Source organism: Vipera berus, assembly GCF_964194415.1.
Source record: "Vipera berus genome assembly, contig: HAP1_SCAFFOLD_148, whole genome shotgun sequence".
In the NCBI taxonomy this organism is placed as follows: Eukaryota; Metazoa; Chordata; class Lepidosauria; order Squamata; family Viperidae; genus Vipera; species Vipera berus.
The window spans coordinates 24,141-49,255 of NW_027673564.1; the positions used below are offsets into that span (position 1 = coordinate 24,141).

General features: G+C 50.1%; 1 protein-coding gene across 1 annotated transcript in view; it reads left to right on the plus strand.

Moving 5' to 3' along the window:
• Positions 1-4,415: 4,415 nt before the first annotated feature.
• LHX2 (LIM homeobox 2) overlaps positions 4,416-25,115 on the plus strand; it is a gene marked incomplete at its 5' end in the record, with an annotated part of 30,549 nt that continues 9,849 nt past the window's right edge. The window contains 4 exons of the mRNA XM_081346917.1: positions 4,416-4,535; positions 7,764-7,966; positions 9,415-9,791; positions 20,492-20,697. Coding sequence (XP_081203043.1) covers positions 4,416-4,535; positions 7,764-7,966; positions 9,415-9,791; positions 20,492-20,697 — 906 coding nt within the window. The remainder of the gene's footprint in view (positions 4,536-7,763; positions 7,967-9,414; positions 9,792-20,491; positions 20,698-25,115) is intronic.

The following is a 25,115-nucleotide window of genomic DNA, read 5'->3' on the forward strand; positions in this document are numbered from 1 at the left end:
AATAATAATGGAAGGTCTCCATGATCTGCGGTGAATATTGTTGTTGTTTAGGACGGATTAGGGAACAATTCTGATCCTGGTTAAGAAGTGGGGAGACCCCCGCCTCTAACCTGTCCCTCTGGCGGGGTCTGGGGGGGTGCAAAGATTTCCCCCACCCCCTTCCGAATCTCGACCTCTCTGGAACAGATTCGCGGAAGACAAAAGGGTCCAGGTCCCCGGGAAAAGTAAATTGGGAATTGGGAGGGGGGGGTTTCCCCCTGGAGCATCCGCCCCACCCCTCCTCCGCCTTTGGCTTCGAAGCGCCTGCTCCGGATGGGCGGGATGCGGCCTCGGGTCTCCGTTTCTCTCGCCGCCCCAGAACGAGAGGACAGACGGAGGGGGCATCTGAAACCCGCCAATTAGCCGCCCGGCCGTCTCCCCCCCGGCGGAGCCCTCCTTTTGTCTGACTCGGCTAGGCGGAGCGGCTCCCGGTTAGCGGCAGATGGTGGTGGCCCCGGCCGGCAAGACGCTCACCTGTCGCCTCCCAGAGGGACAGGTGGATGGGAGGAGTGGGGGGGGCGCTTCCTTCTGGGAAGGGGCATCCCCCCCCCTCGGTCCCTGGAAGGAAGGCGCCAGAAGGTGGAGGCAGGCCGAGGCGGGTCTTTGGAGGTCTCTGCCTCTCGTTTGTAACGGTCTTCTTCCCCAACCAACGCGCCGGACAAGGCGGGTGTGTGTGTGTGTGTGTGTGTGTATGTGGGGAGGGGCTTTGCCCTGCTGGTGGGCCTGCAGCGCATCCCATGTTCATGGAGCGGGGCGGGCGCGATCCTGCCCGCCTGGGATAAATTATAGCCTCGGCGCTTTAAATCAGCCCAATTAACGACCGCAGAGACGCCAGCCAGGCCGGGCGAGATCGTTAACCCAGCCGAAGCCCGGGATGGGCGGCGGGGGGGGGGCGAGCAGAGGGGTGTCCCGGAGCTCCAGACACGTTCGGGCTTCTTCCTCTCCACCCCCCCCCCGGCCCCGCCCAGCCCTGGCACTTGCTCCAGAGAGCCCCATGGAAAATTGGAGCCAAGGGAGGTCAGGAAGGGGTGGGGGGTTATACAGCAGCCGCCCCACCCTCCCAGACGCTTCCGGGGGGGGGGTGCCCTGCTCTGCCCCACTCCATTTGTGCCCCAGAGCAAGAGAACTCTTCTCGGGTGGAGACAGGGGGAGTCACCCCGCTGCCCTTCGACAGCTCCGGATCCAACACGATTCGCTGAAGGTGCAAAGGACTGACCAGGCAACACCCCGACCCCAAAATTAGAGGCCGCCACCCCCCCCCCCCCTTAGAGCAGCAGCCATCCATCTTTTCTACAGCAGGGACCGGTAACGCGGAGAGAGGTTTTTTGTGTGTTTTTTTTCCGCGGACCGGGAGAGGCTGTGGTTGTGCATCTCGCTTGTTTGCGCGGACCGGTTTCTGGCTTTACCGCGGCCCGGTATTGGTGCAGGGAGCCGGGGTTGGGGGATCCCTGCCCTAGAAGCGCAGAAAACAGCGGGCGGCGCTGGGAAGAATCTGGCGTCACTCCGGGTTCCCCGTTACTCCGGCACCGCAACGGCCTCGCTTGGCAGGGACCCCGGGTGTGTGTGTGTGTGTGTGTGTGTGTGGGCGAGGGAGCAGAAGCAGGCCGGACTCTTCCAGGGAAGCTCCCTGGACTGACCAGCGGAAGACCCAGCCAGCCGGGAAGTTTCCCCCGAAAGGGCTCCGAGTTTTGGTAGATGTTTTTTTTATCGGCCGGCCGTTGCTTCTTTCCTTCCCGGCTCCTCTCTTTTCTCTCCATCCAAGTCGGCCCAAGCTCCGCCCAGTAGGAAGAGAGGGCGGGGACTCCCGCCGAGGGGGGGGCTTTCCCTCTTCGGCGCAAGTGGGTCTCCTTGGATTGCAAAGAAGGCTCGCTTGGCCTCCTTCGTGCCCTGTCGCCCCTCAAGAAGCGGGGTGGGGAAGGGGAGGGGGCGTATCTGGGGTGCTGTTCCGCATTAAATGTCTGCGCCTGCGGAGCGGGGGGGGAAACAAGGGGGTCCTGGCTCAGCCCCTTAAAGAAAGAGCCCCGAAATGCGCAAAAGGCAACAAGGACAAGCAGAGCGCTGCTCTGAACACCCGGCTTCAGACGGACGTCCGACGGCGGGGAGGGAAAGCGGGTGTGTGTGTGTGTGTGGGAGGGGGTGTGTGAAACACTTTTCCTCGTGCTCAGGATATTCTCAGATCCTGGAAGGAAGGCGCGGGGGGGGGGGGCAGGGTGTCCTGGTCCTTCGCAGGCAGTCGGGATCCATGCCCATTTCTCCGCAGCCTTTGGAGCTGGTGGGCGTCTGTAGGAGCTGGCGACTAAGGCAGGACGGAACTGGGCCCCCCCTCCCTCCCCCCAGCCTGACCTCGTCCTAGCCGCCACCCCACCCCCCTCGAAAAGCGGAGCATGGCTCGGGGCCCCCGGATCATCCAACGCTCCCCAAAGCTGCGCCAATGCAGCGCCAGCTTTCTAAACTGCAGGGGTTGATGTGCGCGCATCCCTCCCGGGGGGGGGGAGGGGAGGGAGGAAAAGCCTCAGAACGGGAGAGCCAGACTGCTCTTTCAACGGCCACGCCCCCTTCGCTGGGGGGGGGTCCTTCCTTCCTTCCTTCCTTCCTTCCTTCCTTCCTTCCTTCCTTCCTTCCTTCCTTCCTCCCTCTTTCTTTCTTTCTTTCCTTCCTTCCTCCATTCCTTTCTTTCCTTCCTTCCCCCTCCCTCTTTTTTCTTTCTTTCCTTTTTCTTTCTTTCTTTCCTTCCATTCCTTTCTTTTTTCTTTCTTTCTTTCCTTCCTTGCTTCTTTCCTTCCTTGTTCTTTCTTTCTTTCCCTCTTTCCTTCCTTCCTTTCCTTCCTTCCCTCTCCCCTCCCACCCTCCCTCCCTTCTTTCTTCCCTCCTTCCTCCTGTCTTTCTTTCTTTCTTTTCTTTTCTTTCTTTTCTTTCCTTCCTTCCTCCATTCCTCTTTCTTTCTTTTCCTCTTTCCTTCCTTCTTTCCTTCCTTCTTTATTTCCCTCCTTCCTTCCTCCTTTCTTTCTTTCCTTCCTTCCCTCTTCCTCCCTCCCTCCCTCCCTTTCTTTCCTTCCTTCTTTCCTCCATTCCTCTTTCCTTCCTTCCTTCCTTCCTTCCTTCCTTCCTTCCTTCCTTCCTTCCTCTTTCTTTTTTCTTTCTCTTTCCTTCCTTCTTTCCTTCCTCGTTCTTTCTTTCCCTCCCTCCTTCCACCTTTCTTTATTTCCTTCCTTCCCTCTCCTTCCTTCCTTCCTTCCTTCCTTCCTTCCTTCCTTCCTTCCTTCCTTCCTTCCTTCCTTCCTTCCTTCCTTCCGAGAGTCTTCTCCCTGACTTAGTCTCCAAAGGAGACTTTCCCTCCCAACGGGGACGGGGGTCTGCCTCATTCTTTGCGGGACAGAAAGGAAGCAAGAGGGAACGTGGGGGGGGCAGGGACCCTCCTGGGCACTTTGGGAAAGATCGGAGCTGGAGCTGGAGTGTGTGTGTGTGTGTGGGGGGGTTAGGACGTCTCCGCCCCGTCCTTTCCTCCCTCGCTGGCGATGCCCGGGTGCGGAGGGAGGGAGCGAGCCGCCGGTAGCAGAGCGGCCGCCTGGACGGCGCGGTCCGGCCAGCTGCGGCGAGGGCGAGGGCGGCTCCCCAGGCGGCGGGGGGAGCCTTCGCCCTTCCCGGCCCGAGCCGGTACACCGGCGAGCACATGGTGGACGGAGCCGGGCGGGCGGGGAGCAGCCAATGGGCGCCGGGCCCGACGTGATGTCAGAGCGGCGCTAGAAAAGGCGCGGAGCCTCGCGCGGGCTGGGACTGCGGCGGCTCCTGCCCGGAACGCGGCTCCTCCTCCCGGTCCTCCCCCTCCTCCTCCTCCTCCAGCCTCGCCTTCCCGCCCCCCTGCCTCGGTCCCCGAAGCGGCAGCCGGGCTCAGCAGCCGCCGCCGCCACCACCGCCACAGCCTCGCCTGCCGGAGGAAGCGGAGGAGGAGGAGGAGGAGGAGGAGGCAGCGGAGGCCGGTCCTGATCCCGCCCGCCTCCCTCCTTGCGCGGATCCGGCCCGCTCGGCCGTGCCCTCCGCCCGCCGCAGCGCCTGGGCCTCTTCCAGCCCCGGAGAAAGCCAGCCGGCCGCCGGGAGCTCGCCGCGCCCGCCGTCCGTGCGCCCGGGCCGCGCCCGGCCTGGAGCCCACCATGCTTTAAGGCCGGCCCGTCCCAGCCCTCCGTGTCTCCGCCGGCCTGGCCGGGTCGGCCTCCCCCCGGCGGGCGGACCGAAGCCAGCCGGGGGACAAGAAGGGGAGGAAGCGGAGGCCAGACGGGGCGGCCGACCAACCGGGCCGGGGAATGGCGCTGCCGCCTGGCCGCGGCTAACCGGAGAGCCCGAAGCGGCGGTCGGGGAGGCGCGGGGCCTCCGGCGCGGCCATGCTCTTCCACAGCCTGGCCGGTTCCGAGATGCACGGCGTCATCGACCAGATGGACCGGCGGAGCAAAGCAGACGCGCCCGCCATCACTTCTGCCATCGACCGTGGCGAGACCGAAACGGTAGGCTGGTCCGGCGGGCCCCGAAGGAAAGGGCCGGGAAGGATTATTCAAGGCGAGGCCGGTTTAGCTTCTCGGCTTCTCGGCAGCCCGTTGCGCTCCGCCAGCTCCCCCCAGGGCCGCCTCCGACGAAACGCGGGACTTGGGTCGGGAAGACGAACCGCGGAACCGGCTGAGGTTCGAACCGGGCAAATGCCAGCTGTAGTTCTGCGCCGTTTTTAAGCCGAGGAAGCTGGGTTTTAAGAATGCCCCCAAAGTGGGTTTTCCGTTAACAAGTATATTTCTCTTCTTCCTCTCTCTAGTTATTCCTCCCCCCCCCGCCGCCGCCCCCGTTGTAAAGAAATAAAATTAAATCAGGTTTGAACTATCGCTACGGATATCGCTACGGAAGGCCAAGTTTACTCCAGCTTTTTAAACCGAGCGGGGGGGGGAGTCACTTCGCGAGGCTTTTATTTTATTTATGATATCTTTAGACGTTTCATTTACAATTTGCCCCTTCCCCAAATCGAAGTCTCTTGTCTATCTGTTGGCTTTGCCTCTCTCTCTTCCCCCCCCCCCACTTTGCTTTTAATGTGTTTGCTTAACCAAGTGGCCTCGGCCGGCAACATTTTAATAGAGGAGGGATTAGCATTTATAGGTTTTGTGCCCGTCTGTTTTCACCTGTTAACTAGAAAAATGAACGTACACCCGTAAGCGCCTTCTAGCCGCAGATAACATTAGAATCGACGACAAAAATAACAATAGCATCGCGAATAATAAACCGTTTATAAACGGGTGGTGCAAAATGCTATTTACTCGGGAATATTATTTCAAAGTTGAACGACAGGGCCCTTTGGAAATATTTTTCTTCGCGATTTCTTGGCACTTGGGAGCCGGGAAACAGAATAGAAACGACAATAATTTTTTTATTTCCCTGTTTTTCTTTTTTCTTTTCTTTTACAATTATTATTGTTGTTGTTATGATTTTTTTTCCACCCGACCAGCCTTCTATTTTTGCCCTTAGAAATATTTTCTGCAGAGACGCTTTGAAGAGAAAAATTTTTTAAAAAATCAATTCAGTTATTTTGCAAAGCTTCGAGGTTGGGCTTCTAGCCGTTCTGGCAGGAATTAAATAACGGGACCACTTCCAAATATTAAATGGATTTTCAAAGGATTCCAGCGATCTCCCCACGTTTTCATTTCAAATTAGGGGAACAGATTTTCTTTTCTTTTTTTCCCCGTTTTATTTTGCGGGAGAAATAACATTAATCCGATTTCAACAGGCTTTAGGGATCTCTATTAAAAGGAAGAAAAAGCAAAGGCCCGTCCATTTCTAATTCCAATAATTATTTGTCCTGTTTAAAAAGAAAGATGAGCCAAGAAGGGAAATTTTGCTCTTCCGATACCAGGGTTGAATAAATTAACACGAACATTTTAAAAATATTTTTATAAGAAGGAAAGAGGAAAAAAAAAAGATCTTCCGACCAGCCTGGTTATTTAGGCAGAAGGGGAAGGGGCAAAAAAAAAAAGGAAAAAAAACCCAGCTCGGATAAATTCAAACTTAGATTCCGAGGAGGCGCCCAGTCTGGCAGGAGTTCCAGCCAGCTCGCCCGGGGCGAATTTCCGCGTGATGCCCGTTAGGATCGCAAGCAGAGCTGATCGCCGCCAGATGCTTACTTTGCGCTTCCTCCCGAAGCGGCTTGCCCTGGCTAGTCCTCTGTGGCCTGGTCGTGGAAACGCACGGGCTTGGTGACCCTGTACGAAGCGCCTTCTCTCCTCTCCTTCTGCCCGCTTAAATTTCCTTCATTCGCACCCCCCTTTTTTAAAACAAAAAAAACACACCGTGGGAGTATCGGAAGAGTAACGCGAGCGGCCGTTATTTCGTTAGCGGAAGAATACTATTAGACTCGTGTTTTCTTTTTTTTAAAAAAAATAAAATATTAATTTTGCTTTCTTGCAAAGAGCTGAGAAGAGAAACTAAGCTTTCGTTCCTGGGGGGCGGCGGCGGCGGCGGCGGGGGGCACCTAAACACTTGTTTCTTTAGGATTTCCCATCCGTATTTATTTTACGGAGCTTCTCCCGCCCGCGCAGGCCTCCGCTTTGCTTTTCCCGTCCTTCCCCCCCCCCCACACACACACTTTCCCCCCCCCCCACGCTTTCCCCCGTGCCACAATCCATACTGCGAGACACGCAAGAGAAAAACAGGAGGCTGGGCGGGTTCCGACGACGCGGCTAGCTCGAGTTCCGAATTAAACCCCCGCTCGCAGAGGGCTGAATTTCCCCCTCTAAGCTCTGACCCGGCGCCGTGGGTTGTGGGAAGGCAGCCAGGGAGATGGAGAAAGGGTCTTGCGGGGTGGGGGGCTCGCTGGCCCATCCCTTCTCCGGAGTGGGGGGGGGAGAAGCGCTTGGATTCAACCAACCAATCCGTCACTCAATCAATCAGAATAGAGCTGGAAAGGGACCTTGGAGGTCTTCTAGTCCAGCCCCCCTGCTCAAGCAGGAGAGACCCCACGCCGTTTCAGACAAGTGGCAGCCCAGTCTCTCCTTGAAACCCCCACCCCCAGCGGTGAAGCACCCACAACGTCTGAAAGCAACTTCTGTGCCACTGGCTAATGGTCCTCCCTGTTAGGAAGTTTCTCCTTAATTCCAGGTTGCTTCTCTCCTCGATCAGTTTCCATCCGTTGCTTCTTCGTCCTGCCTTCTGGTGCTTTGGGAAATAAATTGACCCCCTCCTCTTTTTTTTGGCAGCCCCTCAAAGACTGGAATCCTGCTTTTCTAGCCTTCCGGGGCGTGATCTAAAAACTTATCTATTCGAACAAGCCGGCCTGGCCTGATGGGTTTGGGGTTTTAACATTATTTTAACTAACTTACCACATTGGGCACAATCATTTAACTTTAAATCTTGTATCCTGTATTCTTATTTTTATTGCCCTGTACACCGCCCTGAGTCCTTCGGGAGAAGGGCAGTATATCAATCAAATAAATAAATAAATAAATAAATACTATGTCCCCCACCCCACCCCCACCCCCCTTAGTCCTTTCTCTCTCTCTCTCTCTCTAGACTAGCCAAACCCAAATCCTGCAACCGGTTCGGGCGGGGTGGGGGAGGGAGGCGAAAAGGGCCTCCCTTGCCGGATTTAGGCATTTCCCGACAAGGCTCCCCTCCGTTCCCGCCCGGCCGGCCGGGCAGGCGAGAGAGCCGGTGGTCCCTCGCTACAAGCGCCGCTCTTTTCCCTTCCCTTCCCGCAGCACGCCATGCCGTCGGTGAGCAGCGAGCGGGCCGCCCTGTGCGCCGGCTGCGGCGGGAAGATCTCGGACCGCTACTACCTCCTGGCGGTGGACAAGCAGTGGCACATGCGTTGTCTGAAGTGCTGCGAGTGTAAACTCAACCTGGAATCCGAGCTGACCTGTTTTAGCAAAGACGGCAGCATTTACTGCAAGGAAGACTATTACCGGTAAGGAGCGGTGTGTGCGTGTCTGTGTCTGTCTGTCTGTCTGTGTGTGTGTCTGTCTCTCTCTCTGTGTGTGTCTGTGTCTCTGTCTGTCTATCTGTCTCTGTGTGTGTGTGTCTGTGTCTCTGTCTGTGTGTGTGTGTGTGTGTGTGTGTGTGTCTCTCTCTGTGTGTATGTCTGTGTCTCTGTCTGTCTGTCTCTCTCTCTCTCTGTGTGTCTGTGTCTGTGTCTGTCTGTCGGTCTCTCTCTCTGTGTGTGTGTGTGTGTCTATCTGTCTCTGTGTGTGTCTGTGTGTGTGTGTGTGTGTCTGTGTCTGTGTGTCTCTCTCTGTGTGTGTGTCTGTCTCTGTGTGTGTCTCTGTGTGTGTGTGTGTGTGTGTGTGTCTGTGGTGGAAGGTGAGGGGAAAGGGGACAGGGCAGGTCTGGCTGGTGGCGGGCAAGTGGGGGTGGGTGGGTGGCGAGGGGCTGGTGGAAACTCCCCGGCTCGCTCTTCTTATTTTTATTTATTTATTTTAATCCCATATTTATATCCCGCCCTTCTCCGAAGACTCAGGGCGGCTTACAATTTAAGCACAAACCAATGTGCTTAGCAGTAGCCTTCATTCTATGTATATGCCTGCTTATTAGGGCTTTCGCCCCCTCCCCCCCAAGCGGCATTATTACAAAGTCAGCTTTTATTGCCCCCAACAATCTGGGTCCTCATTTTACCTACCTCGGAAGGATCCCAAAGAGGGTTCCCCCCCCCCGCCCCCTCCCCAGGCAACTGGACTTTCTGGTTTTCCTTCTTTGAAGACGTTTCGCTTCTCATCCCAGAAGCTTCTTCGGCTCTGACTGGATGGTGGAGGAAAATGGAAGGATTTATACTCCTTGCAGACGGCTGGTCGTTTGCCTTCTCTTAGAGAGTCCTGGAGGCCATTTGGAGGTTTACCTGTGTTCTCAAGGTCACCTGGGTGGTGCAACACAGACTCCGGGGTGTGTGTGTGTGTGTGTGTGTGTGTGTGAGAACTGCAGAAGCTTCTTGGACCGAGAAGGGAAAGGGGGGTGGGGGTTGGATGGGGGACATGATAGCTTCAAAGAAAAACAAGGAAATCCAGTTGCCTCTCGGAAAAAGCCTCTTTGGGACAGCCAGCACCTGGATGAATCTCCCTCGGCGTCTTCTTTAGGACTTACCTGCCAGATCACCTGTCCCAGCAGGTTGTCCGGGGCACCCCTTCCCCTCCCCCCCCGCCGAAAGGCCTGACGCTCCCGGGTGGGCTGGAAAAGAGCGAGGGGCAGAGTCCTTTCCCGCCTGGTGGAAGGCGCTCCGTTTTCTTAACCGACCCCCCCCCCCACGGTCCCCGCGAAGAAAGCCACCGGAGGAACTCTGCACCTGCTCAGGTGAAGATCTCAAAAGGCTCTCTCTCTCTCTCTCTCTCTCTCTTTCCCCCCCCTCTCTCTCTCTCCGGCTGGCAGGAGGTTCTCGGTGCAGCGCTGCGCCCGCTGCCACCTGGGCATCTCCGCTTCGGAGATGGTGATGCGCGCCCGGGACTCGGTATACCACCTGAACTGTTTCACCTGCTCGACCTGCGCCAAGATGTTGACCACCGGCGACCACTTCGGCATGAAGGACGGGCTGGTTTACTGCCGCCTGCACTTCGAGGCGCTGCTGCGCGATGAGTACCAGCTCCACTTCAACCACGCCGAGGGGGTGGCCGGCAAGGGCTCCGCGCTGGGGGCCGCCGCCCCGCTGGGCCTGCCCTACTACAACGGCGTGGGCACCGTGCAGAAGGGGCGGCCCAGGAAGCGGAAGAGTCCGGGGCCCGGCGCCGAGCTGGCCGCCTACAACGCAGGTAAAGGACGAGGAGAAAAACAAACGGGGAAAAAAAAACAACCCACCGGCGTTGCGCCCTTCCCGGTTTTGCAAAAAGGATCGCGGCCTGATATTTGCGCCGCGCTTGATTTGGCGAGGAAATGCGTGTCAGACCCCCTAATTTGTCGGCTCGGCTGTTCCGCGCTTGATTTGGCGAGGAAATGCGTGTCAGACCCCCTAATTTGTCGGCTCGGCTGTTCCGCGCTTGATTTGGCGAGGAAATGCGTGTCAGACCCCCTAATTTGTCGGCTCGGCTGTTCCGCGCTTGATTCGGCGAGGAAATGCGTGTCAGACCCCTTAATTTGTCGGCTCGGCTGTTCCGCGCTTGATTTGGCGAGGAAATGCGTGTCAGACCCCCTAATTTGTCGGCTCGGCTGTTCCGCGCTTGATTCGGCGAGGAAATGCGTGTCAGACCCCTTAATTTGTCGGCTCGGCTGTTCCGCGCTTGATTTGGCGAGGAAATGCGTGTCAGACCCCCTAATTTGTCGGCTCGGCTTTTCCGCGCTTGATTTGGCGAGGAAATGCGTGTCAGAGCCCCTAATTTGTCGGCTCCTCTGTTCCGCGCTGGATTTGGCGAGGAAATGCGTGTCAGACCCCTTAATTTGTCGGCTTGGCTTGTTTCCAGAGAGCGGGCCTGTTGGAGGGTTGTTGTTTTTTGTAGGGGGAACCCGCGCACCTCCTCGGACACCCCCCCCCGTCCCCCAGCGCCTGGAGCCTGAGCTCGCCCACAAGTTAGGCGACCTTGGGACGTTCCCACGTTCCGAAAAGCGGGTCGCCGCCTGCAGATAAGCGAGGATTTCGGGGGGGGGGAAAGCATTGGCGCTGGAGCTGCGCCGTTTTCGCTGCCCTGACCCTAAGAGACGGGCTGGGCGGGGGCGGGGGAGGGTGTCCCGGGTTTCAGGATCGCGGGCAACGTCGCCTTTCCTGCCGGCCGCGATCAGGTTCACCTTGGCCGCGCTATTGCAAGCCCGAGCAGAGCGGTTTCCTCTGTTTTCCCGGCGGGGGCTCGCCGTAAAAGGGATCTGGGGGGGTTGCAACTGGTGTGTGTGTGTGTGTGTGTGTTTGTCTCTTGCGTGCGCGAACAGTTTTGCGTTGCTGCCGGCGAGCTAAGAAAGGACCCAGGTTGTTGTTTTATTGCGGGTCGGGCCCGCTTTAGCTCGGCGTCCCGACGTCGGCGAGAATTCGTGTCTTCTGGCAGAGGGAATGGACGGGGCGGGTTTGGTGCCGAACAGCGCGCGGAGTAAGAAAACATATATTTTTTCCCCCTTCGTTCCCTCGAAATCAGCCCTTTAATAAGCACTTTCTCCCTCCCCCCCCCGCCTCGCAGCTGGGAAAGTTTATTCTTCTGCAACCGGGCGCCCCCCTCCCCAAGGACGTAGTTGCTGTAGTAAAGTCGTGGGGGGGGGGGGTTTGAGGAGCAGAGAGAGCCGCGTGCTGGTTAACTGAAAGCCCCCTGAGTTGCAAACCCGGGAAGGAATAATTTATTTATTTATTTATTATTTTAATTCCATTTATATCCCGCCCTTCTCCGAAGACTCAGGGCGGCTTTACAAACTTAGCAGTAATAATAATTTTTTAAAAAACCCTCTTTTTTTGGTTACGCCTGGATCCGAACGCGACTCGCATCTTGGTTACATTTCCACGTATAACGTTGGACCCCGAACTGGGGGAAATGTTTGGGGGGGGAGGGGCGGAGAGGAGGAGGAGGAGGAAGAGGAGAGGTTGTCTGAATGCGGGTCCGCCGCCGCCGCCGCCCTTGAAGAACGGGCGACTAACCGGGCCCGTTTTGTTGGCGAGTTGAATCGCGCGCGGGAGCCGTTTTCCTGGAGGCGAATCGGGTCTGACAAGCGGAAAACGGCCTCGGAGGGGGCCGGGATTTCAAAGAGATTTCCCCCCCCCCCGCCGCCTCCTGGTTGCCCCAAACGATTTGAGCGGGTGCTCCCTCCCTCTCCCCCCATTCGGCAACTTTTAATCTTTCTTTCTTTCTTTCTTTCTTTCTTTCTTTCTTTCTTTCTTTCTTTCTTTCTTTCTTTCTTTCTTTCTTTCTTTCTTTCTTTCTTTCTTTCTTTCTCTTTCTTTCTTTCTCTTTCTTTCTTTCTTTCTTTCTTTCTCTTTCTTTCTCTTTTTTTCTCTTTCTTTCTTTCTTTCTTTCTTTCTTTCTCTTTCTTTCTCTTTCTTTCTTTCTTTCTTTCTTTCTTTCTTTCTTGCTTGCTTTCTTGCTTCCTTCCTTCCTTCCTTCCTTCCTTCCTTCCTTCCTTCCTTCCTTCCTTCCTTCCTTCCTTCCTTCCTTCCTTCCTTGCTTTCTTTCTTGCTTTCTTGCTTTCTTGCTTTCTTGCTTTCTTGCTTTCTTTTTTCCAAACACACACACACACACACACACACACACACACACACACACAGAGGTTGTCTTCCCTCCCTCCTCAATTTCTTTCTTTCTTTCTTTCTTTCTTTCTTTCTTTCTTTCTTTCTTTCTTTCTTTTTCTTTTTTTCCAAACACACACACACACACACACACACACACACACACACACACACACACAGAGAGGTTGTCTTCCCTCCCTCCTCAATTTCTTTCTTCTTTCTTTCTTTCTTTCTTTCTTTCTTTCTTTCTTTCTTTCTTTCTTTCTTTCTTTCTTTCTTTCTCTTTCTCTCTTTCTCTCTCTGTCTTTGCCAAGAGAGAGATAGGTTGTCTTCCCTCCCTCCCTCCCCTTTCTTTCTTTCTCTCTCTCTCTCTCTCTCTCCTCGGAGGGAGATGGCAGAGCTTGGAGGGTGCCACGTAAAACCAAATTCAAAGCCCTCTCTTCTTTCCCATCGTTTTATTTTATTTTATTTTTTAAAAAAATCCTCAAAAACCCCTTTCTCACATCGCAGCAAACCACCACACACACACACCACCCCACCCCCCGCTGGAAGAAGGAGAACCTAAACGGTGATAACTTATTTTTCAGGGGGGGGCCCTCCCCTCTATTCTTTGTCCAGTGGAAAGTGGCCTTTCTTGCCCTCCCCCACTTTTGGAACCCCTAGAATTTCCCCCCTCCTTCAGTTCTTCCTGGTGGGGGAAGGGTAGAAGAGCCATTCCTGCCTGTTCAGAAACAGCCCCCTCCCCATTTATCCAGAAAGGACAAGGTGGAGAAAAAACGGCCCCCCAAATGTATGGTTTCATTTATTGAGTTCCTGCAGTGCAAACTATTATTCCTCATTGGATTTGTCCCAGTTCGAACTCAGAACAGATTAGTTTGTGGTGGCACAATTCGGATTCGCTCCATAGCTCCGGCCCTCTCTTGAGGAGAGATTCTGCAAGGAGTTGTTGTAGCAGGCCGTATAAACCCACAGGGGACGTCACGTCTCACAGGGTGAAGATTCATAACAAAATAGAAAACTTAATGGAAGAGACAGGGTCGGAAGGGACCCTGGCGGTCTTCTAGTCCAACCCTCTTCTCAAGCAGGAGACCTTATGCCATTCCGGACAAATAGCTGTCCAGTCTCCTCCTCCTCCTCCTCCTCCCCCCCCCCCGCCCCGACTTCCCAGAGCTGAATACAGGGTATTGCTTCAAACAAACTTAAGCTAAAATATGCTAACCAACTATCAATACACTTTAAATCCTATCGCACTTTATCTCCCCTTAAACATAAGTAAGTAATAATACATCTTATAATTCTAATATTCATCCATATGCTAAATAAAAAATTTTAGTCCCATATTTATTCTGAATATAATCGATCCATCTTCTCCATTCCGAAATATATCTCTCTTGCGATGGTTCTTTCAAATATGCTGAATTTGTTTTTGCCATTTCTGCCAAGTTTGAAACTTTTAAAGTCCACTCTTCTATAGTAGGCAGCTCCTCCTTCTTCCAGTATTGCGAAACCAAAAGTCTTGCTGCCATCCTCCTCCTCCTCCTCCTCCTCTTCCTCCTCCTCCTCCTCCCACTGATTATGTTACCTAGTAGGGTGATGAAATGTCTGCAGGAAAACCACCAAGCTCAGAGAGCACTAAGGACGCCACAGTCATTTCCCTATTCCTCCTCCTCCTCCTCCTCCTCCTCCTCCTCCTCCTCCTCCTCCTCCTCGTCCAACCCCACTCCCTTCTAGCACTGATGATGTTACCTAGTTGGGTCATGAAATGTCTGCAAGAAAGCCACCAAGCTCAGAGAGCTCCAAGGACCCCACAATCCTCCTCCTCCTCATCTTCCTCCTCCCACTGATGACGTTACCTAGTTGGGTCATGAAACGTCTGCAAGAAAACCGCCAAGCTCACAGTTCAACACCTGGCTACACATAGTCTCCTTTACTGATATCCAGGCGCTCTGCAAACCTCTAACTTACAGTAGCTGACTGCGCAATTGTTAACATGCATGTGACATTCTGTGTTTCCCCCCCCCTTCTGTGGCCTTGCTGTCCCCCACATTCTTTTGGCCGTCTTCTTCGTGGTCCCATTTTTCTGGGATCCTCCAAGGAGATTTTTCTTCTCTGGGTACCTCCCGCACGAAGAGGCGCCCGTGGGCTCCTCTTGGCCGCGAACCGGTCACCTGGCGACCGTTCAGAAAGTGACTAAGGACCAGTCCTCAGACTTACGGCCGCGGTTACAGCCTCCCCGTGGTCACGTGATCGGGCCCTGGCGGCTGGCGTGCATTTACAACCCTTGCGGAATCCTGGGGGCTCATCCGATTGTCATTTGCAGCCTTCCAAGCCAGCTTTTGACAAGCAAAGTCAGTGGGGGGGAGGAATCAGATTCGCTTAATGACGGTGTGACTCACTTAAAGACTGCAGTGGTTTTCTTGACAACCGTGGCCCCCCAAAAACTTGCAAAATTGGGCATGGCTTGCGTAACGGAACGGAAATTTATGTCCTAGTTGTGATTATCTGTTGAGGTCTCCCTGCCGTAGCCCATTCCCTTGACCTGTGGTTTCTTTGGATTCAGGACCTAAGGCTGGAGAACGACACAGTGATGGGGCAAATACGTAGGGCTGCCCTTGTAGGCTACCTGGCCCTCTACATGTGGGCGGGGGAAGGGAAGCCATATTTGATTGCAACGTCCCCCCCGATGTTCACCAGGTGCAGCAAGAGCTGGGTGGCCCATCATGCTGGATCAGTGCTGATTGTGTCTCCTCCCACATGGGGGGGGGGCTTCCTTCCAGAAGGACTGTGTGAATAGGCACGAAATAGGTTTGTGTGTGTTGCAGTGTTCATTCCACGTCTACTATGCTTGCCTAAGAATTGAACAGCAAATGCAGGACATGGGGTTGGTGGAGAGGCAACTTTCGGGTTTATCATAGTGGCCGGATTTGAGGGAAAAGTTGAATAGAATAGAATAGAATAGAATAGAATAGAATAGAATAGAATAGAATAGAATAGAATAGAATAGAATAGAATGAATAGAAAATATGGAATAGAATAGAATAGAATAGAATAGAATAGAATAGAATAGAATAGAATACAGAAAATAGAATAGAATAGAATAGAATAGAATAGAATAGAATAGAATAGAATAGAATAGAATGAATAGAAAATATGGAATAGAATAGAATAGAATAGAATAGAATAGAATAGAATAGAATAGAATAGAATAGAATAGAATACAGAATATAGAATAGAATAGAATAGAAAAAGAATAGAATAGAAAATAGAATAGAATAGAATAGAATAGAATAGAATAGAATAGAAAATAAGGAATAGAATAGAATAGAAAAAGAATAGAAAATAGAATGGAATAGAATATAGAATAGAATAGGAAAAAATAGAATAGAGAATAGAACAGAATAGAATAGAATAGAAAAAGAATAGAAAATAGGATGGAATAGAATAACAGAGTTGGAAGGGACCTTGGAGGTCATCCAGTCCACCCTTCCCCATCCAAGCAGGAGACCCTCCACCATTTCTGACAGATGGCTGTCCAGTCTCTTCTTGAAAGCCTCCAGTGGTGAAGCTCCCACAACGTCTGAAGGCAGCTTCTGTTCCCATCGGTTGGTTGTTCTTCTCCTGCTACCCAAACATTTTAATTAAATACTTCTAGTCCAGCTACTAGTTTAACCAATCTTCCTGGATTTGTGAAAAAAAAACCTGACTGGGCAGCGCCGAGACCTTCATCCTTGAGATGCGCATGAAGTTTCCCCACTTCGTTTGGTGTGCGGGCACACTCGCAGGAAAAACACGGCTCCTCTCTAGACCCACCATCCCCAGGGAGTGTTTGTGAACATTGTGCGACACAGCGGCATCAGCTGCCTGCGGGCCAGAGAAAAGCCTTGGTTTCAGCCACCGAGAAAAAAATTATCATTGTAACTAATCCGGCCGTGCACGCAGCCCCTGCGCTGGAAGTGGGCTGCCTCGTCCCCCCCCAGCTCAGGCCTGACGCCAAACAAAGCCTATTCCTTCCACGCAACCACAACATAAATGGGGACGCTCAGCGGATGTTCCTCTAGATGGCCGAAAGTTTGCATGCGGCTGTTGACAATCGCTGTGGGCTGGGGTTTTCTGAAAGGCGTCTTGGCAGAGGAACAGGAAAGAGAATTCATTTCATTTATTTATTTATTTATTTATTTATTTATTTATTTATTTATTTATTTATTTATTTATTTATTATTTAATTCCATTTATATCCCGCCCTTCTCCGAAGACTCAGGGCGGCTTACAAGCTTAGCAGTGGCCTTCATTCTATGTATATGCCTGCTTGTTAGGGCTTTCACACACACCCCCAAGCGGCATTATTACAAAGTCAGCTTATTGCCCCCAACAATCTGGGTCCTCATTTTACCTACCTTGGAAGGACGGAAGGCTGAGTCAACCTTGAGCCTGGTGGGACTCGAACCTGCACTAATTGCAGGCAGCTGGTGTTACTTAAGGAGGCATTAGCCCACTGCTCCACCTCAATCCGGAGGGCCAGCGTTTGGCACCGAGGATCCTGAGAACCGGTTAAAAGTTTTTGAGGTGTCTCAGGGGTTGCGTAGAACCCACAAACCACTTGCAAGGGACTTCTGGTTACGTGTGGCAGGACGGCTGGTCTGACTTTAGATGGATCGCTTCACCGCATCTGCGGCCGTCCAGAGTCGCCCCGTTCTTTTCACACCACGGCTCCGAATGTTTTGGGGGTCCCTTATCCCCCTAAGCTTGCAAGAAATCTAGGGTTTGCCTCTTGTATTAGCCACGATCCCTCTCTGCGACGGCTCAGAATCACGGCCTAATTCATCGCTCTGTTTATCGGTGTTACTCCGCTACTTTTGAGCACACGGGGCCTCTTCAGGCAAAGACGCAGCCTATCCAAAAGCGATGTGCTGTGCATTATGGGTTACTTTCAGCAAGCCGCCGGAGTGGACAATTTTGACCTCTACCCGTTCTGGAAGCATTCTGCTGATTTGGGAGTGCTTGAGCCACTGAGGGGCAATCGCCGATTACCCGATGTGTGAATTTGGGAGCCGGATTTAATTTGGAATTTCCCAGGAATAATCATAATAAAAACAATGAAAAAGGCTTTAGGATTTGCACCTGACTTAACTGTACCAGCCTGCAGGTCCCTGTCAAAAGTAGATTTGATAATTGTGTTTTAAAAGCCTGTGCAGATATGTCGAGACAGCTGGATCGATAATTCACACATTAGCAACACCGCGAGAGATATTTCTCTCTCTCTCTCTCTCCCCCTCTCTCTCTTTTCTGCGTTTTTAGTCATTTTGATAGAACGAGTAAATTATCAAGGGTTTTTTTTTCCTCCCCCACCCACCCACCCACCCACCCAGTTGTTTCAGAAATCTAATTGAGTTGTCAGCCGTCACACCCAAGAAGAACAGCTTTCCTTCCTGTTTTGCTACCCCAAAAGATGTTGCAAGTACTTTACAAGCTATAGCTACAGCTTTGGGGTGGGCGGGATCAATAGTTACTCTATAGGTTAATTGAAAACTTGCTTTGCAAACTGAAGGGTTTTTTTTTAGTTAACGGACCCGACAGGGGCCTTTAATAATTCTTTCCAAGGCTTTCATTTTGTTTCTTCAGGGCGGGTGGGATTAAATTGCATTTAGTTAGTGGAGGGGGATGGAGAGGGAAAATAAACTCGAGCCCAGATTATTATTATTATTATTATTATTATTATTATTATTATTATTATTATTATTATTATATTTATTTATTCGGTTTATATACCGCCCTATTCCCAAAGGACTCTGAAGTGCGTTAAAACATTATATTATATATTATTATTATTATTATTATTATTATTATTATTATTATTATTATTATTATTATTAATTCGGTTTATATACCGCCCTATTCCCAAAGGACTCTGAAGTGCGTTAAAACATTATATTATATTATATTATTATATTATTATATTATATTATATTATATTATATTATATTATATTATATTATATTATATTATATTATATTATATTATATTATATTATATTATATTATATTATTATATTATATTATATTATTATTATTATTATTATTATTATTATTATTATTATTATTATTATTATTATTATTATTATTTATTTACCAGTATTTTTTAAAAAGCGCTTTGGATTTTTTTTAAAAAAAAAAATGGGCTGCAAAGACAGAGAGTTCCTTGTAAAGTTTTTGTCCTGGTCTCTGACGCAGCTTCAACCTTCTGCTCTGTTCTTCTCTCAAATGGTAGGTGAGCTTTTCCGTCAGGTGGGGACATCCTCCTACGCCGCCCCCCCCCCCCCCGCTACCCTGGCCAGGGCTCCCCCCTCTCCCCCCTCCCTCCTTTTTAGCAGTCTTTTAAGTTGCTTTCTCATTCTGCAAGGGGGAACTGGAAGGAAAGATTTTGAATGAGGCTTTTTTTGTTGTTTTTTTTCCTCCCCTATTGAGGCTGGAGTGGACTTGGGGAGTTTGCAGCTGTGCCATGCCAGCGAACCATCTGAAGTGCGTTAAAACATTTCTTTCTTTCTTTTTTTCCCTTTTTCTTTTTTGCAAAGCGTTTCTTTTCTTCTCCCGGTCTGGAAAGGGGAGAGACCCGAGTGGAAGATTGGCATGAGGCTCTGTGTTGTGTTTTGGTGTGTGTGTGTGTGTATGTATGTGTGTGTGTGTGTGTGTGAGAGAGAGAGAGCAACTGAAGATGCAAATGCAAGAGGCCTCTTTCCCTTCGCCCCCCCCCCACCGCCCCCACCCCTTCCCAGCTCACTTTGTAAAGGAAGCGAAGGTGAAGATGGGGGGGGCGGTCTCGCAAGCTGAGATCCTGTGTGAGTGTGAGCATCTGGGTTTCAATGCCCTGTGATGCGACAACAGGCCTGGATGGGGGAAGGAACGGGAACTTGGGAGAAAGTGACAAGTATTACCCTCATGGATTTCTAAAGGCGCCAGACCCTTCCTTATTTATTTCTTTTGCAATATTTATTTGGCGTTCGCCTTATTTTTACAAACGCAGATCGCCCTTGACCTATGACCCCCGATCCGGCCCCAAATTTCTCTCGTTAAGTGAGACGGTTGTTAAGGGAGCTTTAGCTTTTACGACCTTTCTTGGCCATAGCTGTGGAGTGAAAACGCTGCGGCTGCTACGTTGTGGCGCGGTTGTTAAGTGGGTCTGAATTCCCCATTATGACTTTGCTTGTCCGAAGGTGGCAAAAGGGGAATCACGTGACCTCAGGACACAGCGACGGTCGTAAGTACGAAGCAGTGGCCAAGCGTCTCGGTTTTGATCACACGGTCACGGGGGATGCGACCAAGGTCGTAAGTGAGAAAAATGGTCATGTCCCTTTTTTCTGTGCCGCTGTAACTTTGAACGGTCACTAAGTGAGCTGTTGTAAGTCAAGGATGGCCTGTAATTCAAGGGGGCGAATATATGTAACCCTCCTTCCTCCTCCCGTTTTCCCTACAACAACAATCCTTTGAGGTGGGTTCAGCTGAGAGAGAGAGAGAGAAAGGGACTGGCTCAGAGTCACCCAGCTGCCTGTCATGCCTAAGGCGGGACTAGAACTCGCTGTCTCCTGGTGATTGGCCCAAAGTCACCCAGCTGGCTTTCATGCCTAAGGCGGGACTAGAACACACCGTCTCCTGGTGATTGTCCCAAAGTCACCCAACTGGCTTTCATGCTAGAACTCACCGTCTCCTGATGATTGGCCCAAAGTCACCCAACTGGCTGTCATGCTGGAACTCACCGTCTCCTGGTGATTGGCCCAAAGTCACCCAACTGGCTGTCATGCTAGAACTCACCATCTCCTGGTGATTGGCCCAAAGTCACCCAGCTGGCTGTCATGCCTAAGGCGGGACTAGAACTCACTGTCTCCTGGTGATTGTCCCAAAGTCAGCCAACTGGCTGTCATGCTAGAACTCACCATCTCCTGGTGACTGGCCCAAAGTCACCCAGCAGGCTGTCATGCCTAAGGTGGGACTAGAACTCACCGTCTCCTGGTGATTGGCCCAAAGTCACCCAGCTGGCTGTCATGCTTAAAATGGGTCTAGAACTCACCGTCCACTGGTGATTGGCTCAAAGTCACCCAGCTGTCTTTCATGCCTAAGGTGGGTCTAGAACTCACCATCACCTGGTTTCTGGCCTAGTTCCTTCTCCATTCGACCAAACTGCTAGGTCCCTTCCCGGCTGTCCGCTCAGCGGTGCCATGGATGGTGGTGCCCAAACGATGCCTTCTTTGATGGTTGAGGAGGAGAGCAGACAGGGCTCTTTCTCCTGGACCTGGTGCTGACCGTCTCTTCCTCACCTTTGTGCCCCTAGCCCTGAGTTGCAACGAGAACGACGGCAGCCCCCTGGATCGGGACCAACATTACCCCAGCAACCAGAAGACCAAACGCATGAGGACCTCCTTCAAACACCACCAGCTGCGGACAATGAAATCCTATTTTGCTATTAATCACAACCCAGATGCCAAGGACTTGAAGCAGCTCGCGCAAAAAACGGGTTTAACCAAAAGGGTGCTCCAGGTAAGTGATCTTTTCGGGTCTCAAAGTGGAGCGGGGGGTCTCTGGCCAGAGAGACAGAGGTCTCCACGCTGGTGCCTATGATGCCCAGCAAGCTACAGCCGTGTTTCTCAACCCTGAAGGGTGAAAGTGGGCGAACCTCAACGCCCAGAATTCCATTCTGGCTGGAGAATTCTAGGAGTTGAAGATCCTGAGAACTCCAACCAAATTTGGCTACTTCCCTGAGACAGGGAGGATGGGCAGGGGCATATGATGGAAATACCGGCCTTGCGTTCTCTCTGTCTCACCCTTCAAAGGTCCCAAAGATGCTTTTTCACGAGGCAACTGGAGTTTCTTGTTTTTTCTTTGAAGACCTTTCGCTTCTCATCCCAGGAGCTTCTTCAGCTCTGGCTGGTTGGTGGAGTAATGGAAGGATTTATCCTCCTTGCAGACCGCTGGTCCTTTGCCTTCTTTTAGAGGGTCCTTGAGGCCACCTGGAGATTAACTGTGTCCTCAGGGTCCCCCTAAAAGAAGGCAAAGGACCAGCGGTCTGCAAGGAGGATAAATCCTTCCATCTTCCACCATCCAGTCAGAGCTGAAGAAGCTTCTGGGAGGAGAAGCGAAACGTCTTCAAGGAAAAACAAGAAAGTCCAGTTGCCTCATGAAAAAGCACCTTTGGGACAACCAGGACTTGGATGACGGAGAGCCTCCACAGTCACCTATCAAATGTTGGAGGAGAAAACAGCCCTTGTTCTCACTGATAGATCACTGATGTGACCAGCAATGGGATGTCCTTCCTGAGGAATTTACCTTGCTTGACTCTCCTCGTTGTGGTCTCGAATGCTGTGCTTTGCAAAAGAATTTTGCTTTTGAAGAACCAACTGTTGCAAAGCTAGGAATTCATTAATGCGATGTGAACAGCATAACAGAATTGGAGAAGTATTATTACCGCTTTATAAAGCCTTAGTGAGGCCACACCTGGAATACTGTAGCCAATTTTGGTCACCATATCACCCAAAAAAAAAAAGATGTTGAGAGTTTGGAAAAATTTCAGAGAAGAGCAACTAAGATGATCCCAGGTCTGGAGACTAAAACATACGAAGAACGGCTGCGGGATTTGGATTTGGCTAGTCTAGAGAAAAGAAGAAATAGGGGAGACAGGATAGCAGTTATTCCAGTATGTGAGGAGATGCCACAAGGCAGAGGGGGCCAGGTTGTTCACCAAAGCACCAGAGGGAAAGACGAGAAACAATGGTTGGAAACTGGTCAAGGAGAGGAGCAACCTGGAATTAAGGAGAAACTTCCTGACAGTGTGGACAATTAGCCAGTGGAACAGCTTGCCACCAGAAATCGTGGGCGCTCCATCACTGGAGGTTTTTATGAAGAGACTAGACATTCACCTGTCTTGAGATGGTATAGGTTCTCCTGCTTGAGCAGGGGGCTGGACTAGAAGACCTCCAAGGTCCCTTCCAACTCTATACTATTCTAGTCCAACCCCCTGCTCAGGCAGGAAACCCTATTACTGTTGATCCACTTTGACCTTGACTGGACAATGAACTCCAGTAGACCATCATCTCCTCTTCTGATGAACGCCAACAGCCTCGGCCTCCGACAAACATGTTGGGTGGAGGGGGTGTGTATTTATGTTGCACATATTTTTCAGAACCAGGATTAAACTGGCTACATCTGCCCTTTGCACTGATTCTGATTCATTAAACTGCAATTTGCTGAATGCCCTTTCATGGCTGAATTCCCCTGGTTGATGGTTCACGCCTGGTTTATAAGTGAGACGGCAGTTTGTTTCATATGGTCTTAGCAGATTCCCTGAACCTAGGCATCGCGGTTGAGAAACCAGGATTGGGTGTTATGTGAATGCAAGCGGATGTGGCTTGCTGGACAAACTATAGGTAAACCAATTTCAGTTGAACGTGAACCTGGTCATGAAATAACCAGCTGACCTGGCTGTTTTGTTACTGCTCTTCAAAAAGAAGCAGGGATGACACTCACAAGACTTGTAGAATGGTTCCGAGTTGAAGGACGGCTGCAGGACTTGGGCTTGGCTAGTCTAAGGAAAAGAAGGGCTAAGGGGGACATGATAGCAGCATTCCAGTATTTGAGGGGCTGCCACAAAGAAGAGGGGTGGGCCAAGTTATTCTCCAAAGCACCGGAAGGCAGGACAAGAAAAAACGGATGGAAATTAATCAAGGAGAGAAGCAACCTGGAATTAAGGAGAAACTTCCTGACAGCGAGGACAATTAACCAGTGGAACAGCTGGCCACCAGAAGTTGTGGGCGCTCCATCACTGGAGGTTTTTAAGAAGCGACTAGACATTTATCTGAAATGATATAGCTTCTCCTGTTCGAGCAGGGGGCTGGACTAGAAGACCTCCAAAGTCCCTTCCACATTCTATTCTATTCTATTCCATTCGATATATTCTATTCTATTCTATTCTATTCTATTCTATTCTATTCTATTCTATTCTATTCTATTCTATTCTATTCTATTCTATTCTATTCTATTCTATTCTATTCTATTCTATTCTTATTTCTTATTATTCTATTCTATTCTATTCTATTCTATTCTATTCTATTCTATTCTATTCTATTCTATTCTATTCTATTCTATTCTATTCTTATTTCTTATTATTCTATTCTATTCTATTCTATTCCATTCGATATATTCTATTCTATTCTATTCTATTCTATTCTATTCTATTCTATTCTATTCTATTCTATTCTATTCTATTCTATTCTATTCTATTCTATTCTTATTTCTCATTATTCTATTCTATTCTATTCTCTATCATCTATTCTCTTCTATTTTTCTCTTCTCTTCTGTATCATCTATTCTATAGAAATAGAAATTTTCTCTTCTCTTCTCTTCTATTATTATTATTCTATTATTATTCTATTCTATTGTTATTCTACTCTACTCTACTCTACTCTGTTCTAATTATTATTCTACTTATTCTATTCTATTTTCTGCTCTATTCTTATTTTCTACTCTACTCTATATCCATTCCGTATTCTATTCTATTCTATTCTATTCTATTCTATTCTATTCTATTCTATTCTATTCTATTCTATTCTATTCTATTCTATTCTATTCTATTCTATTCTATTCTATTCTATTCTATTCTATTCTATTCTATTCCATATTTTCTATTCTATTCTATTCTATTCTATTCTATTCTATTCTATTCTATTCTATTCTATTCTATTCTATTATTCTATTCTATTCTATTCTATTCTATTCTATTCTATTCTATTCTATTCTATTCTATTCTATTCTATTCTATTCTATTCTATTCTATTCTATTCTATTCTATTCTATTCTATTCTATTCTATTCTATATAACATGGCAGAAAACAACAGATTTCAAGTAGGGTAACTTTGGTTGGGCATCAGGAAGACCTTTCAGCGGTGAAAAACTGTTCAGCAATGAAGTAAAGGAGCCGGAGAAGCGAGAAGAGAGCGTTGCTGGAGAGGTGGAAAGTGGAGCTGTTTTGTGAGGTCCTTTGGCTGGTTTTGTCCAGTTTTTCGGGTATTTTGGGGAGGATGGAGGACCCTCAGCATATGCTCAAAAGCCAAGTGTGCCTGTTTTGCTGAGGAAACACATTTTTTTTCATTTTTGGCTAGCAGCTATGTTGATGGAAATGATGACATTGTTCAGGATCAAGGGATCACTGGACTTTAGACCGGACTCTCGTCAAAAAAGAGCCTTGGTGGAGCAGTGGGCTGATGCCTCCTTAAGTAACACCAGCTGCCTGCAATTAGCGCAGGTTCGAGTCCCACCAGGCTCCAGGTTGACTCAGCCTTCCATCCTTCCGAGGTAGGTAAAATGAGGACCCAGATTGTTGGGGGCAATTAAGCTGACTTTGTAATAATGCCGCTTGGGGTGTGTGTGAAAGCCCTAATAAGCAGGCATATACATAGAATGAAGGCTACTGCTAAGCTTGTAAGCCGCCCTGAGTCTTCGGAGAAGGGCGGGATATAAATGGAATTAAACAAAAGAGAATAGAATAGAATAGAATAGAATAGAATAGAATAGAATAGAATAGAATAGAATAGAATAGAATAGAATAGAATAGAATAGAATAGAATAGAATAGAATAGAATAGAATAGAATAGAATAGCCTTGGTGGAGCAGTGGGCTAATGCCTCCTTAAGTAACACCAGCTGCCTGCAATTAGTGCAGGTTCGCGTCCCACCAGGCTCAAGGTTGACTCAGCCTTCCATCCTTCCCAGGTAGGTAAAATGAGGACCCAGATTGTTGGGGGCAATTAAGCTGACTTTGTAATAATGCCGCTTGGGGTGTGTGTGAAAGCCCTAATAAGCAGGCATATACATAGAATGAAGGCTACTGCTAAGCTTGTAAGCCGCCCTGAGTCTTCGGAGAAGGGCGGGATATAAATGGAATTAAACAAAAGAGAATAGAATAG